We start from the raw sequence: 26712 nt of genomic DNA, 5'->3' as shown, positions 1-26712 counted from the left end.
CTTCATCCTCCATGCTACACGGTTAAGTGTGCCTTTATCTTGGCCAGGTCACAGTTGTAAATGAGAACTTGTTCTCAACTAGCCTACCTGGTTAAATAATCACCCAACCTGAACCCAATTGAAATGGTTTGGGATGAGTTGGATACGGAAATCATCTGTTCACCTACTCTGCGTCTCATAGCGATTGGAACCAATAATCTCAAATTTGGACTCATCAGACGAAGGACAGATTTCCACCGGTCTAATGTCTATTGCTCGTGTTTCTTGGCCCAAGCAAGTCTCTTCTTATTATTGGTGTTCTTTAGTAGTGGTTTCTTTGCAGCTAATCGACCATGAAGGCCTGATTCACGCAGTTTCCTCAGAACAGTTGATGTTGAGATGTGTCTGTTACTTGAACTTTGTGAAGCATCTATTTGGGCTGCAATGTCAGAATCTGGTAACTCTAATGAACATATCCTCTGCAGCAGAGGTAACTCTGGGTCTTCCTTTCCTGTGGTGGTCTTCATGAGAGCCAGTTTCATCATAGCGCTTGATGGTTTTTGCAACTGCACTTGAAGAAACTTTAAAAGTTCTTGAAATGTTCTGTATTGACTGACCTTCATGTCTGGTTGAAATAATGCCAAGAATGTGCAAAGCTGTCATCAAGGCAAAGGGTGGATACTTTAAAGAATCTCAAATATATTTATAGAATATAGAATCTCAAATCTCAAATATATTTTGATTTGTTTAACACTTTTTTGGTTACTACATGATTCCATGTGATATTTCATAGTTATATATTATTCTACAATGTAGAAAATAGTAAAGAAAAATAAGAAAAACCCTTGAATGAGTAGATGTGTCCATACTTTTGACTGGTACTGTATATATATGTACAAACAAAGATATGGGGGATTGGAAATGATGTAGACAATTACATTGATGGAAGCCACAATATGTCTGCAATATTAAAGCTGATCAACCACCTACAAAAATATATATATATATATATATATATCTATATATATATATATATATATATATATATATAAAAATAAACCTCCTTGACCTCCCGTCACCATAATCTTTGGTAGTACTCACAGAGGCTCTATGCAGCAGCAACAACAGGCTCTCTGACGTCATTTCACCTCTCGGTTAACTGTTGGCGCGCCGACCGTGGAAAAAACAGAAATACTTGAAAGGATTGTCTTTGGCAAAATGTCATCCTAAGTTCTGATATTTTTTACTTTGAAATCTGCTGGGTCTCCAATATGATTCCACTCACTTTTTAACTGGGTAGTCTATTTGTTATTCCACTCACTTGTAGCTAGCTGTATAGTCCTTTTTTTGTTGGTCTTGACTCTTGACTAGGAGGCATGTTCAATAATTTCACAGCAGAATTACCTTTCGTAAGGCTTGCTCTCTAATGTTTCGGTTTGGTTTGCTAACTAGCTAGTGCCGTCATTCAAAATGGCACACAAAGTTTGTAATAACAGAAGCTAATTAGTTATGATTGGCAGCCCTAAGGATATATAAAGTTGAGGCAAAAATATTTATCTTTTGATGATGAAAATGTAATATTCAACTTCAAGCTTTACCTGACAAACATGAGGCTTCAGATTTTATTTTAAAGACAATCCCGGAACATGCATGAACCCCATAACCTTTCCCCAGGTGAAGCATCCCAGAATCTGATTGCGCCCTCTCCTGGCAAGGATACATTTTACAGTGCCACCTTCTACATTAGACAAGGACAGTTTTTCTATTTCTCTAGTTCAACAGCAGGTAGCCTGATCATGCAGACTCAGAGGTACATATCCTCAGGCTCTGTATCACCCAGGGTCTTTATCTTGTCATTACATCATTGGTTTTATAGAGGGTTTCATTTGTGGGTATTCATTCAGCACACACACATGTAAGCGACCAGGAGACCCTTGAGGCAGCGCACAATTGGCCGAGCGTTGTTCGGGTTAGGGAAAGGATTGGCAGGCCAGGATTTCCTTGTCCCATCGCGCTCTAGCAACTCCAGTGATGGGCTGGGCGAATGTACGCTGACTTCAGTCGCCAGTTGTACGGTGTTTCCTCCGACACATTGGTGCGGCTGGCTTCCAGGTTAAGCGAGCAGTGTGTCAAGAAGCAGTGCGGCTCGGCAGTGCCGTGTTTCAGAGGACGCATGGCTCTCGACCTTCGCCTCTACCAAGTCCATACGGGAGTTGCAGCTATGGGACAAGACTGTAACTAATAATTGGATATCACGAAAAAGTTGTAAAAACACACAAAAAAATGCATAAACTGACCAGGTGAATCCAGGTGAAAGGTACAGCAGGATCCCTTATTGATGTCACTTGTTAAATCCACTTCAATCAGTGTAGATGAAAGGGAGGACACAGGTTAAAGAAGGATTTTTAAGCCTTGAGACAATTGAGACATGGAATGTGTATGTGTGCCACTCACCGGTTTGTGTCAAGAATAAATAGGCAGATAAATATTTGTTTTGTGTTTCTGACCTACTGGTTTACCTTTTTTTGTGGCAGCAGGTCACAAATGTTGCTGATGGTATTGCACACTGCGGTATTTCGCCTTACAGATACGGGAGTTTGTCAACATTTTATTTGAATTTTTTGTGGGTTTGTGCAATTCTATGGTCGTACATTTGGCAGGAGGTTAGAAATTGCATCTCGGTTTCCACCTCATTTTGTCTCTCTCTCTCTCTCTCTAACTCTCTCTCTCTCTCTCTCTCTCTCTCTCTCTCTCTCTCTACAGAACTATGGGAGTTGAACAGGACGTGGGTGTTCCAGAGACCAGGTCCCTCCCTGCAAACCCAGACCATGATGTTGGACGAGGCCCATGAGAGGCTGTATGTAGGGGCTAAAAACACCCTGTACTCCCTCAGCCTGGAGAGAGTTAACCACCAACACAGAGAGGTAGGCCTGTCTGTCTGTCTGTCTGTCTGTCTGTCTGTCTGTCTGTCTGTCTGTCTGTCTGTCTGTCTGTCTGTCTGTCTGTCTGTCTGTCTGTCTGTCTGTCTGTCTGTCTGTCTGTCTGTCTGTCTGTCTGTCTGTCTGTCTGTCTGTCTGTCTGTCTGTCTGTCTGTCTGTCTGTCTGTCTGTCTGTCTGTCTGTCTGTCTGTCTGTCTGTCTGTCTGTCTGTCTGTGTGGAGGTGATTTGAGTGTGTGGAGGTGATTTGAACTCTTGCCCCTCCAGGTCAGTAGGTTACCCAAACAGAGTGTATATATTTGTGTGTCTTTATTATGTTACTAAAGTTAGGACACAAAGTCCTTCCATAAAGAGCACAGCTGGACACAGAGAGGAGAGAGATACTGCCATATGCCCAGTCTCAAGTCCCAACAACATCTCATAGGCTACGTGAAATTGTCTCCATAATGTATTACTAATATTTCTTCAGCACTATACACACGTGTAATAATAATTATTGGCCAATAGAATCGGTGGGACTGGCTGTCAGATCTGACTGTTTCCCTGAGGTGGATGAAGTAGTAAATACTTGTGTTATAATGAGGTGTTATGAACTTTAGTTCTGTTTAATTACGTTACACGATGACATACAGAGGAGGATAAGTTACAACTGACTATGGAACATATCTGTAATGTAGATTTCTACGTGTAAAATAATGTGATTATTATTGTCCATTTCCTACTGAGTTATATGAGGTCTTATGTTTATTATTATGTTTTAATCTGTTCTCTTGAAATTACATAGTATCACTGATAATATATTTAATAATATATTTTATGATGATAGAGAGTGATTTGGTGCTGATGTTTTCCATACAAACATGTTGCTGTGTCCTAACTTGACCCTTTAGAATTACAAAGATTCACTATGTTTACTAAACTCTTAGAATTAGTGGTGGCTCCAGGAACCCTGGAGATCCTCAATGAACCCCTTGAGTTCTTCAAGGAACCATTGCTAGTAAATGGTTCATTTTTGCACCTTTGGTTAGTTGAGGGGATCTTGGAGGAACCTATTTCGTATTTGGTATTTTATTAGGATCCCCAATAGCTGTTGCAAAATCAGCAGTTACTCTACCTAGGGTCCACACAAAACATGAAACATGATACAGAACATCAATAAACAAGAACAGCTCAAGGATAGAACTACATTTTTTTTTTTAGGCAAACGTAGCCTACATATCAATGCATACACACAAACTATCTAGGTCAAAGGGGGGAGAGGCGTTGTGCCTTGATGTGTTGCTTTGTCTGTTTTTTGAAACCAGGTTTGCTGTTTATGTGAGCAATATGAGATGGAAGTTCTTTGCAATAAGGGCTCTATATAATACTGTATGCTTCCTTAAATTTGTTTTGGATTTGGGGACTGTGAAAAGACCCCTGGTGGCATGTCTGGTGGGTTAGGCGTGTGTGTCAGAGCTGTGTGTAAGTTGACTGCAAACAATTTGGGATTTCCAACACACGAATGTTTCTTATAAAAAGAAGAAGTTATGCAGTCAGTCTCTCCTCAACTCTTAGCCAAGAGTGACTGGCATGCATAGTATTTATATCAGCCCTCTGATTACAATGAAGAGAAAAACGTGTCGCTCTTTTCTGGGCCAGCTGCAGTTTAACTAGGTCTTTCCTTGCAGCACTGGACCACACGACTGGACAATAATCAAGATTAGACAAAACTAGAGCCTGCAGATCTTGCTTTTTGGAGTGTGGTGTCAAAAAAGCAGAGCATCTCTTTATTACGAACAGACCTCTCCCCATCTTTACAACCATTGAATCTATATGTTTTGACCATGACAGTTTAAATGCTAAGGTAACGCCAAGTAATTTAGTCTCCTCAACTTGTTCAACAGCCACACCATTCATTACCAGATTCAGCTGAGGTCTAGAACTTAATAAGGAATGATTTGTACCAAATACAATGCTCTTATAATTATAGATGTTCAGGACCAGTTTATTACCGGCCACCCATTCCAAAACAGACTGCAACTCTTTGTTAAGGGTTTCAGTGACTTCATTAGTTGTGGTTGCTGATGCGTATATGGTTGAATCGTCACCATACATGGACAGACATGCTTTGTTTAATGCCAGTGGCAGGTCATTGGTAAAAATAGAAAAGAGTAGAGGGCCTAGAGAGCTGCCGTGAGGTACACCACACTTTACATGTTTGACAATAGAGAAGCTTCCACTAAAGAAAACCATTTGAGTTCTATTAGATACCGTATATAGCTCTGAATCCAGAATATGGCAGAGGTTGAAAAGCCATAGCACATACGTCTTTTTCAACAACATGTTATGGTCAATAATTCCTAAGGTTGCACTGAAATCTAACTGTACCGCTTCCACATTCTTCTTATTATCAATTTCTTTCAACCAATCATCAGTCATTTGAGTCAGTGAGGTACATGTTGAGTGCCCTTCTCTATAAGCATGCTGAAAGTCTGTTGTTAATTTGTTTACAGAAAAATAGCATTGTATTTGGTCAAACACAATTTTTTCCAACAGTTTGCTAAGAGCTGGCAGCAAGCTTATAGGTCTGCTGTTAGAACCAGTAAAGGCTGCTTTACCGCTCTTGGGTAGCATAATTATTTTGGCTTCTCTCCAGGCCTGAGGACAAAGACTTTCCTCTAGGCTCAGATTAAAAATATGACAGATAGGAGTGGCTATAGAGTCAGCTACCATACTCAGTCGCTTTCCATCTAAGTTGTCAATGCCGGAGGTTTGTCATTATTGATCGATAACAATCATCTTTCCACCTCTCCCACACTAACTTTACAAAATTCAAACGTGGAATGCTTTTCTTTCATTATTAGTTTTTTATGCATGAAAACAATTGCTCACTGTTCGTTGTTGGCATTTCCTGCCTATGTTTGCCCACTTTGCCAATGAAGTAATCATTAAAAAATGTGGCAATATCATATGGTTTTGTGATGAATAAGTCATCTGATTCGATGAAAGATGGAGTTGAATTTGTCTTTCTACCCATAATTTAATTTAATTAAAGTACTCCAAAGTTTTTTCCATTATTCTTTATATCATTGATCTTGTCCTCATAATACATTTTCTTCTTCTTTTTGTTGAGTTTACTTACATAATTTCTCAATTTGCAGTAAGTCAGACAGTCTGATGTACAGCCAATCTTATAAGCCACTCCCTTTTCCCCATTTCATTCAACCATGCAGTTTTTCAATTCCTCATCAATCCATGGAGCCTTAACAGTTCTAACAGTCAGTTTCTTAAACTTCTTATGGCTGCAGGGGCAGTATTGAGTAGCTTGGATGAAAGGTGCACAGAGGTGCCCAGAGTAAACGGCCTGCTCCTCAGTCATAGTTGCTAATATTTGCATAGTATTAGTAGTATTGGATAGAAAACACTCTGAAGTTTCTAAAAACTGTTTGAATTATGTCTGTGAGTATAACAGAACTCATATGGCAGGCAAAAACCTGAGAAGTTCCACTTCCTGTTTGGATTTTTCTGGGGGTGGCAGATTTTCAACCAAGCTCTCATTGAAATTACAGCGAGATATGGATGATTTTTCACTTCCTACGGCTTCCACTAGATGTGGAAGAACTTTGTCTGATGACTCTAATGTGAAGGGGGGCCGAAGGAGACAGGAATTAGTCACCACTGCCACGAGCTGACCATGCTTTGACCACGCGCGTTCACGTGATAGGCAGCTCCGTTCCATCGCTCAACTGAAGTCAATCTAATTCCCCCGGTTGGAACGTTATTCAAGATGTATGTTAACAACATTCTAAAGATTGATTCAGTACATCGTTTGACATGTTTCTACTGACTGTTACGGAACTTTTGGACATTTCGTCACGTTATAGTGGACGCGCTTTGTGACTTTGGAAATGTTTACCAAACGCGCTAACCAAAGTAGCTAATTGGACATAAATAACGGACATTATCGAACAAATCAAGCATTTATTGTGGACCTGGGATTCCTAGGACTGCATTCTGATGAAGTTCATCAAAGGTAAGGAAACATTTATCATGTATTTTCTGGTTTCTGTTGACTCCAAAATGGCGGCTAATTTTATTATATTTCTGAGCGCCGTCTCAGATTATTGCATAGGTTGCTTTTTCCGTAAAGTGTTTTTGAAATCTGACACAGCGGTTGCATTAAGGAGAGGTATATCTATAATTCCATGTGTATAACTTGTATTATCATCTACATTTATGATGAGTATTTCTGTTGAAACGATGTGGCTATGCAAAATCACTTGATGTTTTTGGAACTAGTGAAAGTAACGCGCCAATGTAAACTCAGAGTTTTTTTATATAAATATGAACTTTATCAAACAAAACATGCATGTATTGTGTAACATGAAGTCCTATGAGTGTCATCTGATGAAGATAATCAAAGGTTAGTGATTCATTTTATCTCTATTTCTGCTTTTTGTGAAAAAATGGCTGTGCTTATTGTGGTTTGGTGGTGACCTAACATAATCGTTTGTAATGCTTCCGCTGAAAAGCATATTTGAAATCGGACACTTTGGTGGGATTAACAACAAGATTACCTTTAAAATTATATAAAACACATGTATGTTTGAGGAATTTTAATTATGAGATTTCTGTTGTTTGAATTTGGCGCCCTGCACTTTCACTGGCTGTTGTCATATCGATCCCGGTAGCAGTCAATATTTAGGTCCCCAAGAACGTAGACCTCTCTGTTTACATCACATACATCATCAAGCATTTCACACATATTAGTTACATACCTAAAATAACTTCAATCTCAACTCTGAACCTCGAAGCCAGTTCCACTGCTTTTTTTCATTGTTCCCCTTTAATCAGGGACTGATTTAGATCTGTGACACCAGGTGTGTGCATTTAATTATCAGATATTAAATGAAACCAACAGGCTCCGGACACCATAGAGTAAGAGTGAAATACCCCTGCTATAATGTATTAATTAAAGGAAAATTACACCCCAAAACTATCTTTTGATACTTGTTTCATTAGTCCATTGTTGACAGTCCCAAAATGTTTTGCTTGTCAGCAATCAAGTTTTCAAGATATGTAGTGTTCAAAATACAGATATCGTACCATGATGATGCAAAACACAGCATCATATGATGAAATTTGCATCATACATGGATGATTTCTGTAATTTGAAAGTTACATATCTTGAAAGCTTGATAGCTGACAACAAAATATTTGGGAATATGTCTATCTTTTCAGACCCAGGAAAGTGGGAAAGTGAAAATAGCCCACATTAAAACAGTACCAGTCAAAAGTTTGGACAGACCTACTCATTTAAGGGTTTTTCTTTATTTTGCAGCAGGTCTGATTCACACAGTCTCCTCTGAACAGTTGATGTTGAGATGTGTCTGTTACTTGAACTCTGTGAAGCATTTATTTGGGCTGCAATTTCTGAGAATGGTAACTCTAATGAACTTATCCTCGGCGGCAGAGGTACCTCTGGGTTTTCCTTTCCTGTGGCTGTCCTCACGAGAGCCAATTTCATCATAGCGCTTGATGGTTTTTGTGACTGCACTTGAAGAAACATTCTAAATTCTTGACATTTTCCACATTGAATGACCTTCATGTCTTAAAGTAAGGATGGACTGTCGTTTCTCTATACTTATTTGAGCTGTTCTTGTCATAATATGGACTTGGTCTTTAAACTTCTGTATACCACCCCTACCTTGTCACAACACAACTGATTGGCTGAAATGCATTAAGAAGGAAAGAAATTCCACAAATGAACTTTTAACAAGGCACACCTGTTAATTGAAATGCATTCCAGGTGACTACCTCATGAAGATGGTTGAGAGAATGCCAAGAGTGTGCAAAGCTGTCATAAAAAGCAAAGGGCGGCTACTTTGAAGAATCTAAAATCTAAAATCTATTTTGATTTGTTTAACACTTTTTGGGTTGTTTTTCATAGTTTAGATGTCTTCACTATTATTCTACAATGTAGAAAATAGTAAAAGTAAAGAAAAACCCTTGAATGAGTAGGTATGTCCAAACTTTTGACTGGTACTGTACATGTGACCGTTTCAGGAAACTAGGCGTATGTCGCGGGTCACTACTTCACAGGAGAGCCGTTTGAACGTAAACTTTTTTTTAAATCAAAATGCGTTTTTTGGCAGAAATGCCTTCTGGAACATGTGAACTATCACGTGCCTTAATAATAAACTTGCATACCATTTGTAAATACGAATTCAATTAAATTACAAGCCTAGTTGGTTTCGCCAAAGAAAGTAATGCAACCTTCCCGCTAGCCCTGATTGGCTGAGATAATGAGTGGGCTTGACATGCCGAGAGATGATAGCATATAGCACGCTTCTGTCTATTTGAGCTGGTCAGTACAGTGGTTGCCAACTAAACGTTTTGAGATTATGCTGCAGGATTTAGAGGTAATTTGTTGTTTAGTACAGTACCCTGCGTCACTGCTTCATTGCTCCAGACCAGCGCAAGGGAAGTTAAAGCACTGATGGTGCTTTCGGGTCCCAAGGCGCTAATGTGACTCTAACTGACAATGAATGGGCAACATAAACCAAATAGAATGATAATTGTGGACGACTTCAAAATTGCATTTCAATGAACTGAATGAGGAGGATGAAGAATGTGATTGAATTTAGAACAATAGTGTAAGAATTGCTATTCCTCTGTCCTGCATGCGCACACCCGGAAAAATACACTTATTTTTGTTTCTACTTGTCAGTATTACTTACAAAAATTGTTGTTACACTAAGGTTTTTATTCTAAGAGAAACGAAAATGTTCAATTATATTCTATGATATTCTTAAGATATATGTGTTGACTGAATATAAGCAAGTGATGTCTGCTAAATAATCAAGTTGATGGTGCGGTCATATAGCCTCGGCACCTACATAAAGCTGAGCGACTCACTCATTCATGGCTTTGGATCAAAACAAATAAGTAATTCTTTCTGATAGTCTTTAACAAAGTAATGTTTTGGTTATCCTGACCTGGACACCATGCCCATTATGAGCTATTAGCAGGACAATAGACTCTTGCCAACTCCTCTCTGTATTTTGATACCTTGTGCAAGGCAATTGATCAGCATTAAAAACTTTGGTGCTGGAGCCTCACGAGTGGCACAGCGGTCTAAGAAACTGCATCACATTGCAAACTACGTTGCTACAGATGCTGGTTTGATGCTCATGCCGGGTGTGACCGGGATAGATAACAAACTGAATTTATTTACAAATTAGTAAGAATGTCTCACCCCATGTTCAAGAATGGCCTTTTTCCCTCGCTCACTTTATGTTATCTCCGTTTGGGTATTGTTATCTCCATTTGGGTATTGGTTAGACTACAATTAGGGTGTGGAAATGTTAGGATTATTTTGCTCTTACTGTAGTACTGTAGCCTACTCCTGACGGGTCTCGTTGTACAGCGCTATTATGGGCTATTTGCAGGACAATAGACTCTTACCAAGAGGGAGGGTAGGGGGAGAATTGTATCGACAAATGTATTTATTAGTTAGGTTGGCTGTATCACAACAGGCCGTGATTGGGAGTCCCTTTGGGCGTTGTCCAGGTTTGGCCGGTGTAGGCCATCATTGTAAATACGAATTTATTCTTAACTAACTTGCCTAGTTAAATGAAGGTCAAATTGTACAGCGCCATATTTTCCTGACGGAAACCCTGAGAGTTTTGTTTTTCGTCTTTTCGTCTTTCTTGGAATATTAATCAAATTAATTAAGCTACATTTCTTACAAAAAAAGGTTTTATGAGCCGACGGTGGGCTTTTAGTTTCTCTCCCTCTAAAAACAGAAATAAATAATTATAAATAACAAACTGGCTTTATTTAGAAATTAGTAAGAATGTCTCACCTCATGTTCAAGAATGGCTTTTTTCTCGCTCACTTTCAGTCATTTGAAAACTAAATAATCTCCAAGATATCGTTACTTTTTAGACAAGCCATAGAAAGTTGGTAGCAATTTCAGTTTAATCCACCAGAAAAGACAGAACAAATAAAACAACAAATATTGTCGTTATACTCAAGTATACTAATTGATAAAAAATGGTTATCAATTGGAACCTTTAACATGTGGAAGGGGGGAAAAATATTATTATTATTATTATTAACCCTGTTAACAAGTGTAGCAGGCTGTGAATTCTGCAAACAACGTTTCTAGGATGGGCTATTAGCAGGACAATATATATTGGTCATATTGTTCATGGCTCCTGAGTGGCACAGTGGCACAGGCATTGCATCTCAGTGCAAGAGGCATCACTACAGTCCCTGGTTCGAATCCAGGCTGTATCACATCCGACTGTGATTGGGAGTCCCATGGGGTGGTTCCCAATTGGCCCAGCGTCGTCCGGATAGGTTATTTGACAATGAAATAAACAAAGAGATTATTAATTAATTTAGAATTATATAAAAGCACCTTAGAAATTCTCACAGATTGGATTTGCCCTAACGGAAAATACCCCTTAAATATTAATTTAGAATCCTCCAATCCTTCTAATCTAATTATTGGCGGAGAGTCCGATATACTGTAGGCCTGCCATAGGCGACATGAGTCTCACTAGTGTTCAGTAATGCTGTGCTGTTAAAAGTGGTGTAGGTCTTATTTATTTAAAAAGCTTATTGAAGTTAGAAGCTATAGTATTTTAAGCAATAGGCCAAATCAAATCAAATGTATTTATAAAGCCCTTCCATCAGCTGATATCTCAAAGTGCTGTACAGAAACCCAGCCTAAAACACAAGCAATGCAGGTGTAGAAGCACGGTGGCTAGGAAAAACTCCCTAGAAAGGCCAGAACCAAGGAAGAAACCTAGAGAGGAACCAGGCTATGAGGCACAGCCAGTCCTCTTCTGGCTGTGCCAGGTGGATATTATAACAGAACATGGCCAAGATGTTCAAATGTTCAAAGATGACCGCAGGGTCAAATAATAATAATAAAGTCTACCCGCTGTGGTCAACTATTTCAGCACCGTTTCACACTGCTCTGATACAAGCATGTGGACTGGTCTTGATAAATCAATGAGATTTTTATTTTTTTATTCCCGTTTGGGTGTCTTTATCTCCGTTTGGGTATTGGTTAGGGTGTTGAAATGTTATGCTCTTAGTACTGTAGCCTACTCCCAACCGTCACGTTGTACAGCGTCATATTGAAGGTTATCATATGCTTCTCAAAGATGCCCTCTGCTTGTCAAACTAGCACTAACTAGCATTAATGTAACAATGGCTGACAATTAAATAACATGCCATAGAATTCTGCGGTAGCCGGCAAGGTGTGCTGCCGTATGAGAAAACCTTTACAGGAAGAACCACTGTATGTCTAGGTAATCCTGTCTAACTCAGATTTTTTTTTAAATGCATCGTGTATTAAAACTGCATAAGTGTTGCTCTCCACTTTCTGGTTAGCTACCTGCAGATTCAGCTATAGCCTAATATTAGCTAGCCAACATTGAACCTGGTTGATTAGCTACCTGCAGATTCAGGCAGGTTAGTAACGTCATGAGTTGTGATTATGGTTCATTGTTTACCTAGCTAGGTAGCTAACGTTAGCTGGCTGGCTCGCAAGCTAACTTTACATGTATGACCTTATTATTCCTATCTCAGAGCTATTTGCTTGGCTAGCTATAGCCTAATGTTAGCTAGCTAACATTGAACCTGGTTAGTTAGCTACTTGCAGATTCATGCAGGGTAGTAACGTCATGAGTTGTGATTATGGATCATTATTTACCTAGCTAGCTAAAGCGTTAGCTGGCTGGCTCGCTAACTAACGTTACATGTATGACCTTATTATTTGTATCTCAGAGCTATTTGTTGGCTAGCTATAGCCTAATTTTAGCTAGCTATCATTGAACCTGGTTGGTTAGGTCCCTGCAGATTCATGCAGGGTAGTAACGTCATGAGTTGTGATTATGGTTCATTGTTTACCTAACTAGCTAGCTAGCCACATGTCTTAACAAAAGACTCCACCAAACAAGTAACCATTTCGGGTGCATTTGTAAATTCAGTCTGGCCATCTACTCTGATTTCAGAGCACTCTCGTCTGAGTGTGTCAGAGAGCGCAGAATAACTGATGAATTTACGAACGCTCAACACCGTTGAATATGTCAAGTGTCAGTAAACTAATCGGCCAGAGCATCCGGTTTGCGCTCTGAACTCGAAACGCTCTGAATTCACAAATGGACAATCACAAAGTCCCTGTGTCACCTGACCACACGACTGAACAGTAGTCCAGGTGCGACAAAACTAGAGCCTGTAGGACCTGTCTTGTTGATTGTGCTGTTAAGAAGGTAGAGGTTTATTATGGACTGATTTCTCCCCACCTACTGTTTTATCAATATGTTTTGACCATGACAGTTTACAATCCAGGGATACTCCGAGCAGTTTAGTCACCATAACTTACTTAATTGACACATTATTTATTACAGCATATAAATGAGGTTTAGGGTTTAGTGACTTATTTGTACCAAATACAATGCTTTTAGTTTTGAAATATTTAGGACTAACTTATTCCTTGCCACCCATTCTGAAGCTAACTGCAGCTCTTTGTTAAGTGTTGCAGTCATTTCAGTAACTGTAGTAGATGATGTGTATAGTGTTGAGTCATTCGCATACATAGATACACTGGATTTACTCAAAGCCAGTGGCATGTTGATAGTAAAGGTTGAAAAAAGTAAGGGGCCTAGACAGCTGCCCTTGGGAATTCTTAATTTTACCTGTATTATGTTGGAGAGGCTTCTATTAAAGAACACCCTTTGTGTTCTGTTAGATAGGTAACTCTCGATCCACAATATAGCAGGGGATGTAAAGACATAACACATACTTTTTTCCAGCTGCAGACTATGATCGATAAAGTCAAAAGCTGCACTGAAGTCTAACAAAACAGCTCCCACAATCTTTTTATCATCAATTTGTGTAAGTGCTGTGCTTGTTGAATGCCCTTCCCTATAAGCATGCTGAAAGTATGTTGTCAATTTGTTTTCTGTAAAATAGCATTGTGTCTGGTCAAACACCATTTTTTCCAAAACTTTACTAAGGGTTGGTAAAACGCTGATTGGTCGGCAATTTGAGCCAGTTAAGGGGGCTTTACTAATCTTAGAAAGCGGAATTACTTTTGCTCCCCTCCAGGCCTGTGGGCACACACTTTCTAGTTGGCTTAAATTTAAGTTATGGTAAATAGGAGTGGCAATATCGTCCGCTATTATCCTCAATAATTTTCAATCTTAGTTGTCAGACCTTGGTGGCTTGCCATTATTAATAGTATGCATGCCAGTCTCTCTCGGCTGAGAGTTGAGGAAAGACTGACTGCGTCACTTCTTGTTTTTATAAGAAACATTGATGTGTAGGAAAATTCCAAATTGTTTGCATAGTAAACTTATACACAGCACTGACACACACTTACCCCACCAGACATGCCTCCGGGGTTTTTTAACAGTCCTCAGGTCCAGAACAAATGAATGGAAATATACAGTATTATACAGAGACACGAGTGCATGGAACTCTCTTCCATCTTATATAGTGCAAGTGAACAGCAAACCTGGTTTAAAAAAAACAGATAAAGCAACACCTCACGGCACAGCGCCTCTCCCCATGTGACCTACTTGTTGTGTGTATGTACTGACATGTGTGTCTCGACTGATAGATGAGCACATACACACACATTACACGTTCATGTTTTTAAATGTATGTAAATTGTAAAGTATTTTTTTTGTCTGTAATGTATTTTTCGTTAGCTTTCACCATTGGCATTGGCTAATGGGGATCCTAATAATTCAAATCAAATCAACAATGGACTAATGAAACAAACACCAAAAGTTAGATTTCCTTTAATGTAGTAACGGGTTCCTGGAGGAACCTTGGACTGGAGGCATGGCTTAGTAGGGGCCTGGCTTTTAGATATCTTTTTTTGTGCCACCCTTTCAAGTAAATGTCATTCCTGTTCATCTGTTCTGTTCTATTGTCATCACATGTTAAGGTTGAACACTGATAGTTTTGTAGCTTCACTGAGACTTACAGAGGGGAATGAGTTCCTCAAGAGCCTATGCAAATCCCAAAGTTGAAATAGTTACCACTGTATTACTATATGTAATCAGCATTGTTTATATAGGGAAATTGACATTTGCAGTGTACGAACTTAACATGATGAACAAGAATGACATTTACTCTAACGGGTGCCCAAAAATAACTATCTGAAAACCCCGCCTCCAGTAAGCCACGCTGCCACCTCTGCAATATATTATTAAAAAGGTACTAAATTGAACCCCTCCCATCCCATAAAGGTTCCTCAAAGAGTTCCTTGAAGACTCTTTTCAGAAGGGTTCCTCGAGGAACCTTTTTGAGCAGTTTTTAGAACCCTAAAGGCAGGGTAGCTTTAATTCTAAGAGTGTAGTTCAGACACTTTATAATGGTTATGGAGACCTTTTGTGGTTCAGTCCACCCATAAACAAACATTAATTACAGGATGTTATTACACAATCTCACTAGTTAAACAGACAGAAAGTGTGCATGTGTGAGTGTGTGTTTGCATGTCCGTATGCATGTGTTAGTGTCTTATTTATTGTCATCTCTCATCAGATTGACTGGGCCAGCTCTGAGTCTCAGGTAGAAGATTGTTTGATGAAGGGTAAAGAGAAGGTAACAGAATCTGCTCATTCTACATCTACATCTGTCATAGTTTACCCTACATATATGCAGTGTCCGATATCTGTCTTGCCTACTACTTACTGATACTACATACTGTGTGCTATTCATACTACATACTATTTAGAACGTACTGTTTTGCAAAAATGTATGCAGTAACAATAAATATCAAAATACTAGGCTCACCCATACTGAGAATGCGACATCTAATGAGCATTTGCGTTGTTTCCCGCCATTTGCGCATTTTGGTACAGCACAGCCTCATGATTATCAGCTGATTATCAGCTGTGTTAAACACATGGTTCTGAAAAGACAATTATCTTCCTCAATAGCGTGAAAGGAATTTGTACCACATAAAATCCCGAAATTAGTATGATATCTTGACATTTAAAGCATACTCATAAAAAAAAAATATATAATGACATACTGTACTATAAAATTTTCTATTTTCGCATACCTAATCAGCCTACAATTTAAAATGCAAGTACAGATATTCGGACACGGCCATACACTTCAAGTTACCTACCTAACCTAACATCCCCTCTGTCTCCCTCTCCCCCCTCCCCTACAGCCAGAGTGTGCTAACTACATCAAGGTGTTGCAGCAGTTTAATGCAACCCACCTGTTGGCCTGTGGAACAGGAGCATTTAACCCTCTCTGTGTCACCATCAGGGTGGGACACGCAGGACAGGTGAGCAGGGATGGGATTTTTTTCCTTGGAGTTATTGCAAATAAGGTTGATATGCGAACATATAGAAGGAATGACATGCTGCTGTCTTGGCTCAGTCTCGTCATCTGTTCTTTAGACACAGGCAGTCTTTCCTGAATGAGCTGTAAAAATCTCAACACGCCCAATGGTCAATTTATGTTTCCTCAGAGAGAGACAGGGAGTTTGTTTATTCATCTGAAGGAGATACACACAGAGACACAAGGTGTGACATTATTGATGTTTGTGTGTCCTTTGAGAGAGAAAGGGAGAGGGGAGAGAGGGGGAGGAGAAGAGAAAGAGGAAGTTGGTACTGATAGTTAGTTTGTGTCCTCTGAGTGAGAGAGAGAGAGAGAGAGAGAGAGAGAGAGAGAGAGAGAGAGAGAGAGGGAATGTGTTTGTCTGGATTGTAAATTAGTTTAATTTATATCATCCCCTGTCTGTCTGAGAGGACATGTGACAACAGCACCAGCAGGGAAAACAAACCAGTCTCCCACAAGACTTCAGTCAGAATAAAGAACAGAACATGCTATGGCTAAGGTCAAGCTCAGGGATGTCCGTGTGTCACTACACCAAATACCCCTGTTTCGTACTGCTAATTATCTGAAGACTCTTGTCACTTCCTTGCCATTCAGAGTGTCTAAAGACTTGTATCTGTGATGACTCAAAAGCAGCTTTATCTCGTGACTGTTTGATAATGGTAACACAGGGGTGTCAATAGTTAATAGAGACGAGCAATCCTGACTGCCACTGTGTCCATCCTGAGACATCCCCCCCTGTTTGCTGAGAGGTGCTTCTAATAACGGTTGCTAGATGTTGGAACATATCGTGACACTCACACCTCACCATTGTCAAAGCCCCCCACTCTCTTCATTGTCCCTGCTTTATATACTGTTAATTTACTTGTTTATATGTGACACTATGATTCATATATTTTTTTACATTTGATCACACCAATACGTACTCGGAAACAGGCCATTTTACGAAGTGTGTGTGCATGTGCGAGCGAGCATGAGTGTTTGTGTTCTCACTGATACCTTTTTGTCCCCAGGCCAGACAGTTTGAGCTGGAGGAGCAGAGTGTAGAGAGTGGCCGAGGGAGATGTCCCTATGACCACAACAGCCCCGTAACCTCCACCCTGGACAGTAAGAAGACCACACACTACAAGACATTATCACTTCTGTTGTTTCACTTTCTACCTTCTTGTATGTTTCATAATATGTTACTTTCTCAATAACTCTCTGTCTCAGGCACACTTAACCCTAACCCTATTAGAAGACTGATACTCTAGTAGAATTGCTGTTATTGAGTATATTGCACAGTGCTTAGAGCAGCGTTTCCCAAACTGGGTCCTGGGGTCCCCAAGGGGTGCACGTTTCAGCTTTTGCCCTAGCACTACACAGCTGATTCAAATAATGAACTCATCATCAAGCTTGGATTATTTGAACAACTGTGTACTAGGGCAAAAACCAAACGTGTTTGGGAAACGGTGGCTTAGAGGCAGGTTTAGTTTTAGCACAATGCTGCCACCGTGTGGAAATAACTAATTATAAATCCGTTATTTTCAGATTGCGATAAATAACCAAACAAAAAATTACCAAACATAATTTGCAATTTATTATAATTTTGTTCTTAATTTAATTTAATGTGTGAAAAATTAGGTGTTAACGGATGAAACATCTGGTTTATTATGGTTCTCTCTGTGTGTGTGTGTGTGTGTGTGTGTGTGTGTGTGTGTGTGTGTGTGTGTGTGTGTGTGTGTGTGTGTGTGTGTGTGTGTGTGTGTGTGTGTGTCTGTGTCTGTGTCTGTGTCTGTGTGTGTGTGTGTGTGTGTGTGTGTGTTAGGAGGAGAGCTGTATATTGGCCTGTATACAGACTACTGGGAAAATGATGCAGCTCTGTGTCGACTGAACAACCAAAGCTACACACGCACTGAGAGAGACAACAGACAACAGCTCAACGGTCAGGAATTTCTCGTTATCTCATTATTACTTTCTGTTTGATCTCTGGTACTCACCCACACTTACAGTGCCTTCATGAAGTATTCATACCCCTTGACTTATTCCACATTTTGTTGTGTTACAGCCTGAATTCAAAAGAGTAAAAAAATAATTATAATCTCACCCATCTACACACAACCCCATAACGACATAGTGAATATATGTTTTTAGGCATTTGGTTACTCTAGTAATTAAACCTTGAGTATCTGAAGCCCGCGGATATGGATAGTCATTCTTTACCCCGGCCTTACATCTGGTGACAGCGGTGGTTCTTTCAAGACTGGAAGCTAAAGAACTCCGCCGGGTTTTGGACTTTCTTAACTGCATTTGGAGCTGATTCGGAGCTTCTCCCTATCTAGCTTGTCGATGTACTGGAGTTTCCCGACCTGGTTGGGGGTTCTGTGCTAAAGAGTTTCATTGTGAGTGACATCAGCAATGCTTATGACAGCAGGACTTCAACATTGGTTACTGTGACTACTTCAAGCAACATGAGACCCCTGTGCCTGTATTTTGTCTGCCAATGTTTTTATTGAAAAGTATCATGTTGGACATTGTTTTGTCCATTGTCCACATGCCCGTTTTGCTAGCTAATGTTAGATGACCATCTGTGTGTGTTAGTTAGCTAGCTGGCTAGATAGTAGCTAGCTTTACCTCACAAGTTCTGGACAGGAGGAGTTTGTACATGCGGAGAACATTTTTTCTCTCTCTGTCATCTCTGCCTGTGTACATGTACATACTTATTCCCCCCATTTTGTGCTGCTGAGGCTGTGGGTGACTCAGGCACATTGTGGGACTAGCTAACTGTGGATGGTGTCATTTGGGGAAAGGAAGAGATCGAAGAGGAGACATTCGGTGGTGTACCTGTGGGGCCTTTTGCCGAGGCATTGCAGGCTTGGCCAGTGACTGGGGATGACTGCTGTGGAGCAAGAGGTGCCTAGATCACTACGGCGATGGTAGCACACTACAACATGGGCCTACCAACAACATCCAGGCCACCTGACCTACTAGTCATCATTGACTCATTGAGTGGGCATGGACCTGAAGGAACACACACATTAGCTTCAAAAAAAGAAAGAAGATCATTTCGTACTGTGCTGTTGTGCTACTTGCTGTTAATATTCTAGTCAGGCCTACATGTCATCTAAATGTTGTAGCGATATTGTTGCATGTTGCATTTAGAGAGACTCTACGTTTCTTTTGCAAAGGGAGTACCGTGGGACCGTAATTGGAGGATTTTCATTTTTATACCAGATGATGGGGCTCTGGGGTATAAAGCTCAGGGGTTGCTGGGGTAGCTCTAGTTTAGAGTTTGGTGCCAGCTCTTAGGTCATATTATTTATTCTTCATGTAATTTGTCCCCTGAAGTTGTTTGGTTGCTCTAATAATTAAACCTTGAGTAATATCTGAAGTTGCAGTGTCCATGGATAATCATTCTTTACACTAGTTAGCATTGGCTCACGAAACTACCTCTAACTTCCCTCATACTGCACACAGAGACATAAAAATGGTATCCATACGACTTCATCTGACTCTGGGTAGGTAGAAAAATGGCTTAATTGCCAGAATCTCGTGTATGCCTTCTAACGGGATACATTAGGATTTTGACAATGAAGCCCTTTATCTACTTCCCCAGAGTCAGATGTAGACTTTACCGTGAAATGCTTACTTATAAGCCCTTAACCAACAGTGCAGTTCAAGAAGAAGAAAATATTTACCAAGTAGGCTAAAATAAAAAGTAATAAGAAAAAGTAACAAAATAAGAAAAACAATGACGAGGCTATATACAGGGGGCACCGGTACTGAGTCAGTGTGCAGGGGTACAGGCTAGTTGAGGTAATCTGTACATGTAGGTGGGGGCGAAGTGACTATGCATAGGTAACTGCTTGCCGTGCGGTAGCAGAGAAAACAGTCTATAACTTGGGTGACTGGAGTCTCTGACAATTATATGGGCTTTCCTCTGACACCGCCTATTATATAGGTCCTGGATGTCAGGAAGCTTGACCCCAGTGATGTACTGGGCCGTTCGCACTACCCTCTGTAGCGCCTTACGGTCAGATGCCAAGCAGTTGCCATACCAGGCGGAAAGACCCCAGGTGGTGATGCAAAGTAGCTATTTAAAGTAACACAAGTATTTGCAAGAATACTAATAACAGTGCCTTTTCACATGCTATATTGTATATGCTCTCTACATAAATGTAGAATGATGTTATATATTATATGTGAAAAACTTTGCCGCCAGGATTATGCCGCCAACCTTTCCAACGGCATAATCCTGCGGTCACATTCTCTTTCTGAAACTGTTATGTTTCCTCTAGAGCCTAAGTTCATTGGGTCGGTGGTGATTCCTGATAACGATGACAGGGATGATGACAAGGTCTACTTCTTCTTCACGGAGAGAGGGATGGACGCAGAGGGGGTTAACAAGGCTGTTTACACCCGGGTGGGACGGGTCTGTGCGGTGAGAATTGCACAAATTCAAGTTCTATCCTGCATGCCAGCATATCAATATACTGTATCATGTCCTCCCTTCGCCTCCTTCCAATTCTAATCCATTTCCTTCCCTCTCCCCCTCTCCTCTCCTCTCCCCTCACCCTCCATCCCCTCCCTTCAGAATGACCAAGGAGGTCAGAGGATGTTGGTGAATCGTTGGAGCTCCTTCCTAAAGACCCGTCTCATCTGCTCTGTGGCTGGATCCAACGGCATCGACACACACTTCGACAAGCTGGGTACGGCTGTGTGTTTCTGTGTGTTTCCTAGAGAAGGGGATACACCTATAGTACTTTCACTTAATGGAACCCTAAATCTCTCTCTCTTTCTCTCTCCCATGTGTGTTTCATTTCAGAGGATGTATTTGTGTTGAAGAACAAGGATGAGAAGAATCCAGAGATATTTGGCCTCTTCAGTACTACAAGGTCTGCTGAGAGAGTCCAGTGTGTTTTTTCAAAAAATGTAGTGGTATATTGTATTGAATATCTTCTCTCTCTATCTACACCCCTCCCCTCCTCAGTGCTGTGTTCCAGGGCTATGCAGTGTGTGTGTACCACATGAATGTTGTGCGAGCAGCGTTCAACGGCCAATTTGCACACCGGGAGAAACCAGAGCACCACTGGACCCCATACAAAGGCCGGGTCCCCTACCCACGCCCCGGATCTGTGAGTTACAACCTACAGCTACAACATACAGTAGGGCAAAAAAGTATTTAGTCAGCCACCAATTGGGCAAGTTCTCCCACTTAAAAATATGAGAGAGGCCTGTAATTTTCATCATAGGTACACTTCAACTATGACAGACAAAATTAGGGGAAAAAATCCAGAAAATCACATTGTAGGATTTTTAATGAATTTATTTGCAAATTATGGTGGAAAATAAGTATTTGGTCACCTACAAACAAGCAAGATTTCTGGCTCTCACAGACCTGTAACTTCTTCTTTAAGAGGCTCCTCTGTCCTCCACTCGTTACCTGTATTAATGGCACCTGTTTGAACTTGTTATCAGTATAAAAGACACCTGTCCACAACCTCAAACAGTCACACTCCAAACTCCACTATGGCCAAGACCAAAGAGCTGTCAAAGGACACCAGAAACAAAATTGTAGACCTGCACCAGGCTGGGAAGACTGAATCTGCAATAGGTAAGCAGCTTGGTTTGAAGAAATCAACTGTGGGAGCAATTATTAGGAAATGGAAGACATACAAGACCACTGATAATCTCCTTCGATCTGGGGCTCCACGCAAGATGTCACCCCGTGGGGTCAAAATGATCACAAGAACGGTGAGCAAAAATCCCAGAACCACACGGGGGGACCTAGTGAATGACCTGCAGAGAGCTGGGACCAAAGTAACAAAGCCTACCATCAACAAGGGCATTGAAGATGAAACGTGGCTGGGTCTTTCAGCATGACAATGATCCCAAACACACCGCCCGGGCAACGAAGGAGTGGCTTCGTAAGAAGCATTTCAAGGTCCTGGAGTGGCCTAGCCAGTCTCCAGATCTCAACCCCATAGAACATCTTTGGAGGGAGTTGAAAGTCTGTGTTGCCCAGCAACAGCCCCAAAACATCACTGCTCTAGAGGAGATATGCATGGGGGAATGGGCCAAAATACCAGCAACAGTGTGTGAAAACCTTGTGAAGACTTACAGAAAACGTTTGACCTCTGTCATTGCCAACAAAGGGTATATAACAAAGTATTGAGATAAACTTTTGTTATTGACCAAATACTTATTTTCCACCATAATTTGCAAATAAATTCATTAAAAATCCTACAATGTGATTTTCTGGATTTTATTTTCTCATTTTGTCTGTCATAGTTGAAGTGTACCTATGATGAAAATTACAGGCCTCTCTCATCTTTTTAAGTGGGAGAACTTGCACAATTAGTGGCTGACTAAATACTTTTTTGCCCCACTGTATACTGACTTATCAATAGGCTTTACATTACCTGATTGGCTCTCCATACCCGATAACTAAGGATCCATGCACTGCATAGTTGGTGTAACACAAGAAAATGGTAGTTTAGGAATTTGCTTAAGAGTTGCACCTTCATTACAGCAAACTCCATACTGTATATCCAAACAATATACTTTCAACAATGTCTTTCAAAAATGTGCTATTCCAGCAGCAGCAGCATTGTACATTCACAGCACTCCCCTTAAGCCTGTGTCTGTGGCAGCTGCCCTTTGAATGTCAGAGCTACTGTAGCTGTCTCTGCAGGTCACATCAGAGACGAGGACAATCAGTGCTATCATTATACTGCAACATACAGCTTCAATATTCGAGTCTTTGACAGTTTAATGCTATTTTCTTATTCATATGTTTCTTCTCCCCCCTCTCTTCCTCTCTTCCTCTCTCTCTTTCTCCCTCTCTATCCCTTTTCCCTCTCCATCTCTTCCCCTTCTTCTCTCTCTCCAGTGTGCCAGTAAGATGAACGGTGGTGGGTTCTCAGGTTCTAAGGAGTTCCCTGATGAGGTTCTGCGTTTCGTGCGTTCCCACCCCGTCATGTCCAGCCCGGTCCTGCCCCTCCACAAGAAACCTGTCCTACTGCAGACGGAGCCAGGAGGGAGGAGACTAACCCAGATTGCTGTGGACCGCGTCCAGGCCCAGGACGGACACTACCACGTCCTGTACATAGGCAGAGGTACACTGACACTACACTATGATCATCCAGTGCTGTGTATCACCAAGGTTATAGCTCCCTCTACTGATCACATACAGCATTACAATCACAATCTTCAGGAAGGTAAGATAGGCCTACCAGACAGACAGGCACTGACATCCCAAAACAAAGCCTTTGACTCTCTTCTATTTGGATGTCCTGGGTGGTTGTATTGGTGAAGGTGTGATATTTACATAACTTAATACTCTCTCCCGTAGACGACTCTGTTGTGTTGAAGGTTATCAGCATCTACAACAAAGACACAGACACCATAGAGGAAGTGCTACTGGAGGAACTGCAGGTGTTCAAGGTACTGTTGTTATTTAGCGCCACCATATGGCAAAAGATGGCCATTGCATCAATTACACATTCTTGGCACTCGACAATTTGATTTGTTTGTGGAAGATCAAAATGTTTTCATGTTATTTCTTTCTAGGTCCCTGTGCCAATAACTGAGATCATCATATCTGCAAAACGAGTATGACAACTATTTATCATGTTAAAATCTTAAGTTAATAACATAGTTACTAACATTGTTTTGAAGCATGGTTGTTTAAAACTGCAGTATCTTCATCTAGCCACAAGATGACAGTGTATTGATTATCTGAATGTCGGGAAATGTAATGACAGTAGGCAAAGCGTTTTATGATGTTGATATTTACAAAAATGTGTACCTCTGTTAATTCTGGTCCCTGTGTTGTTGTTTTCATAGCAACAGCTCTATGTGGGTTCTGAGGTGGGTGTGGCTCAGGTGAGGCTCCATCAATGTGAACTGTACGGGTCAGAGTGTGCCGACTGTTGCCTAGCCAGGGATCCTTACTGTGCCTGGGACGGACTCACCTGCTCACGATACTACCCTGTTGGGGTCTACACCAAGAGGTGAGACGGAAACACACACCTCATACACAAAGACACACAGGCATGTACAGTCACACACAGACATATGAACATGTGCACAGCGGTGCAGAGGCATCACATAGCAATCATTAGCACCTCTATCCTCCCTAATCCCCTTCTTCTTTCTCATCATCCCTTCCCTTTCTTCCCTTTGATGTCACTCTGTCCTTATCTCACTTTCCCAAATGCCCATTTAACACCCTCCACCACTCCCCCTCTCTCTCTCAGCAGACGATTCAGACGACAGGATGTTCGCCATGGCAATGCTGTACAGCTATGCAATGGGCTGCAGATTGATGGTCAGTCTGTGTGTGTGTTTGTGTGTGTGTGGGGGGGGTAGAAAGTAATTACTCCTTGGCCAATGGCTTTTGGCCTGGCTGAGGTATCAGAAAGGTCACTGCTGAATTGTGTGTGTGTGTGTGTGTGTGTGTGTGTGTGTGTGTGTGTGTGTGTGTGTGTGTGTGTGTGTGTGTGTGTGTGTGTGTGTGTGTGTGTGTGTGTGTGTGTGTGTGTGTGTGTGTGTGTGTGTGTGTGTGTGTGTGTAGGGGAGAACTACCAGGGTGCGGAGGAGAGGCAGGTGTATGGGGTAGAGAATAACAGTACTCTACTGGAGTGTACCCCTCGTTCTCTACAGGCCAGAGTTCTGTGGTACATACAGAGAGGTCCAGACAGAGAGAAGGTGAGACAGACATATATACATACTGTGTATACATACACACCAATTTCCTCCTTTCTTCCTTCCTTTTCCATCTCTCCTTACCTCCCCTCCCCTCCCCTCCCTCTTCTCTCCCTCCCCCAGGTCAGAGGTGATGAGAGTGTAGTCATAACGACCCACGGGCTGTTGTTCCTGATTGTGCGGATTGGGGACGCTGGCATGTACGTGTGTCAGACGGTAGAACACGGCTATGTCCACACCCTACTGAGGGTCACGCTACATGTGCTGGGAGGGGAGAGGGTCAGTGCCCTGATACACAGGACAGGGGAGGAAGGAGAGGAAGAAGGGGAGACCACAGCAACCTCCTGTCACCTTCCCATAGATACCCCTCCAGACCTCCACACTGGTTCCAACTCTGACCCCACTTCCAGACTACCAGGAGCCCTACCAGGGTCCTCCCTAGCCCCCGCTCCAGCTCCAGGCCCTACCTCTCGGCTGTGGTACAAGGAGTTCCTCCAGCTTATAGGATATCGGGATACACAGCGGCTGGAGGAGTACTGTGAGAGGGTCTGGTGCTCAGAGAAAAGACGCAGGAAGACCAAACTTAGATACACCCAGCCACTGGGAAGAGGAGAGAGGAGGGCAAGGGGGAGGGGAGAGCCTCACAGAACCCCCAGACACACCATGGACACCTGAGAGGAGGGAGGGAGACGGCAGAACAACCACACACACAATGGGCCAGTTTTTTGTTGTTGTAGAGAATACTACTTCCAAACAAAGCTAAAACATGACACTTCTTTTTTTTAGACTTTACCGTAAGGTCTTCTTCCTTCTTATAACCATATTACATGTTATGTTATATTGTGTTTTTACCTTTCCTTGTTTCTGGTGTAATCTTTGCCACTGGTGCAAATGCTGAGTGTCCGTCAGATGGAAGGCACGTAGAACAGTTGAACTGTTTAGAACAACGTGGCCTTAAGACCACAGTACTGACAGCAGGCTTCTCTGAACAGACATAGTACAGAAGATTCATAGCCATCCCAGCTGAACCCACAGATAACGAACATTCAAACAGATTCCTCAGAAATAAAATGTTTCTGGAGATACACTTGAGCTGCTTGCGTTCAAAACCACTGGTTAGAAAATACACAACGTTACGGTAAATACATTATTTTTCTAGGTTCCTGCTTTGAGTTTAGTAGTGGTTTAGAATTGATTAATTAAACTGGACATTGTACTGTATTATTGTTTTACTGTATAGTTGGTAAAGTTGATGATGTACGCAAGTATTTCCTACTATACTTTGTCAGTTAGTTTGGTGTGACATGGCGGAGATTGAGAAGATCTAGATGAGTTGACATCATTGAATGATTACAGTAACGCAAAACTGTGTCTGCGGATCCGAGAATACCATCCATAATAAATACCTTGGAACTTAACATTTGAAAACAATAATAATAGTTTTCATAATGTACTATTGATGATGGAACAGGGATTATATAACATTTTATAGACGTAACCCCTCAATAAATATAGATACTTGATCTGAGCCATTAGAAATCTAATTATATCCACAGTGTATCTCAACAGATGCATTTTCTCTTCAATAAATGGCCAACTTAAATGTGAACTGCAATCAACTGGTAGTTATAGAGTTGGTTGATTAGTATTCATATCAGCTGTCTCTTTCTCTGCTGTCAGTAATGATGCTACAAATGGGGGTTCATAATAACCATAGCAGAAGACAATCTACGTCGCCATATT

General features: G+C 41.2%; 1 protein-coding gene across 1 annotated transcript; it reads left to right on the top strand.

The window, feature by feature from the left end:
- Positions 1-1625: 1625 nt before the first annotated feature.
- Positions 1626-26073, top strand: sema3e (sema domain, immunoglobulin domain (Ig), short basic domain, secreted, (semaphorin) 3E). Its single transcript, XM_039000390.1, has 18 exons — positions 1626-1653; positions 2743-2903; positions 15472-15531; positions 16109-16228; positions 17295-17388; positions 18089-18205; positions 20559-20701; positions 20855-20969; positions 21086-21155; positions 21251-21395; positions 23153-23378; positions 23615-23706; positions 23833-23874; positions 24109-24275; positions 24525-24606; positions 24862-24972; positions 25093-25354; positions 25424-26073. The coding sequence occupies exons 1-18, from the start codon at positions 1626-1628 to the stop codon at positions 25642-25644; spliced, it is 2256 nt and encodes a 751-aa protein (XP_038856318.1). The 3' UTR covers positions 25645-26073.
- Positions 26074-26712: the final 639 nt, after the last annotated feature.

The sequence above is a fragment of the Salvelinus namaycush genome, chromosome 9 (assembly GCF_016432855.1).
Source record: "Salvelinus namaycush isolate Seneca chromosome 9, SaNama_1.0, whole genome shotgun sequence".
In the NCBI taxonomy this organism is placed as follows: domain Eukaryota; kingdom Metazoa; phylum Chordata; class Actinopteri; order Salmoniformes; family Salmonidae; genus Salvelinus; species Salvelinus namaycush.
The sequence above is the reverse complement of the archived record's forward strand: the minus strand, read 5'-3'. Positions and strand labels throughout refer to the sequence as shown.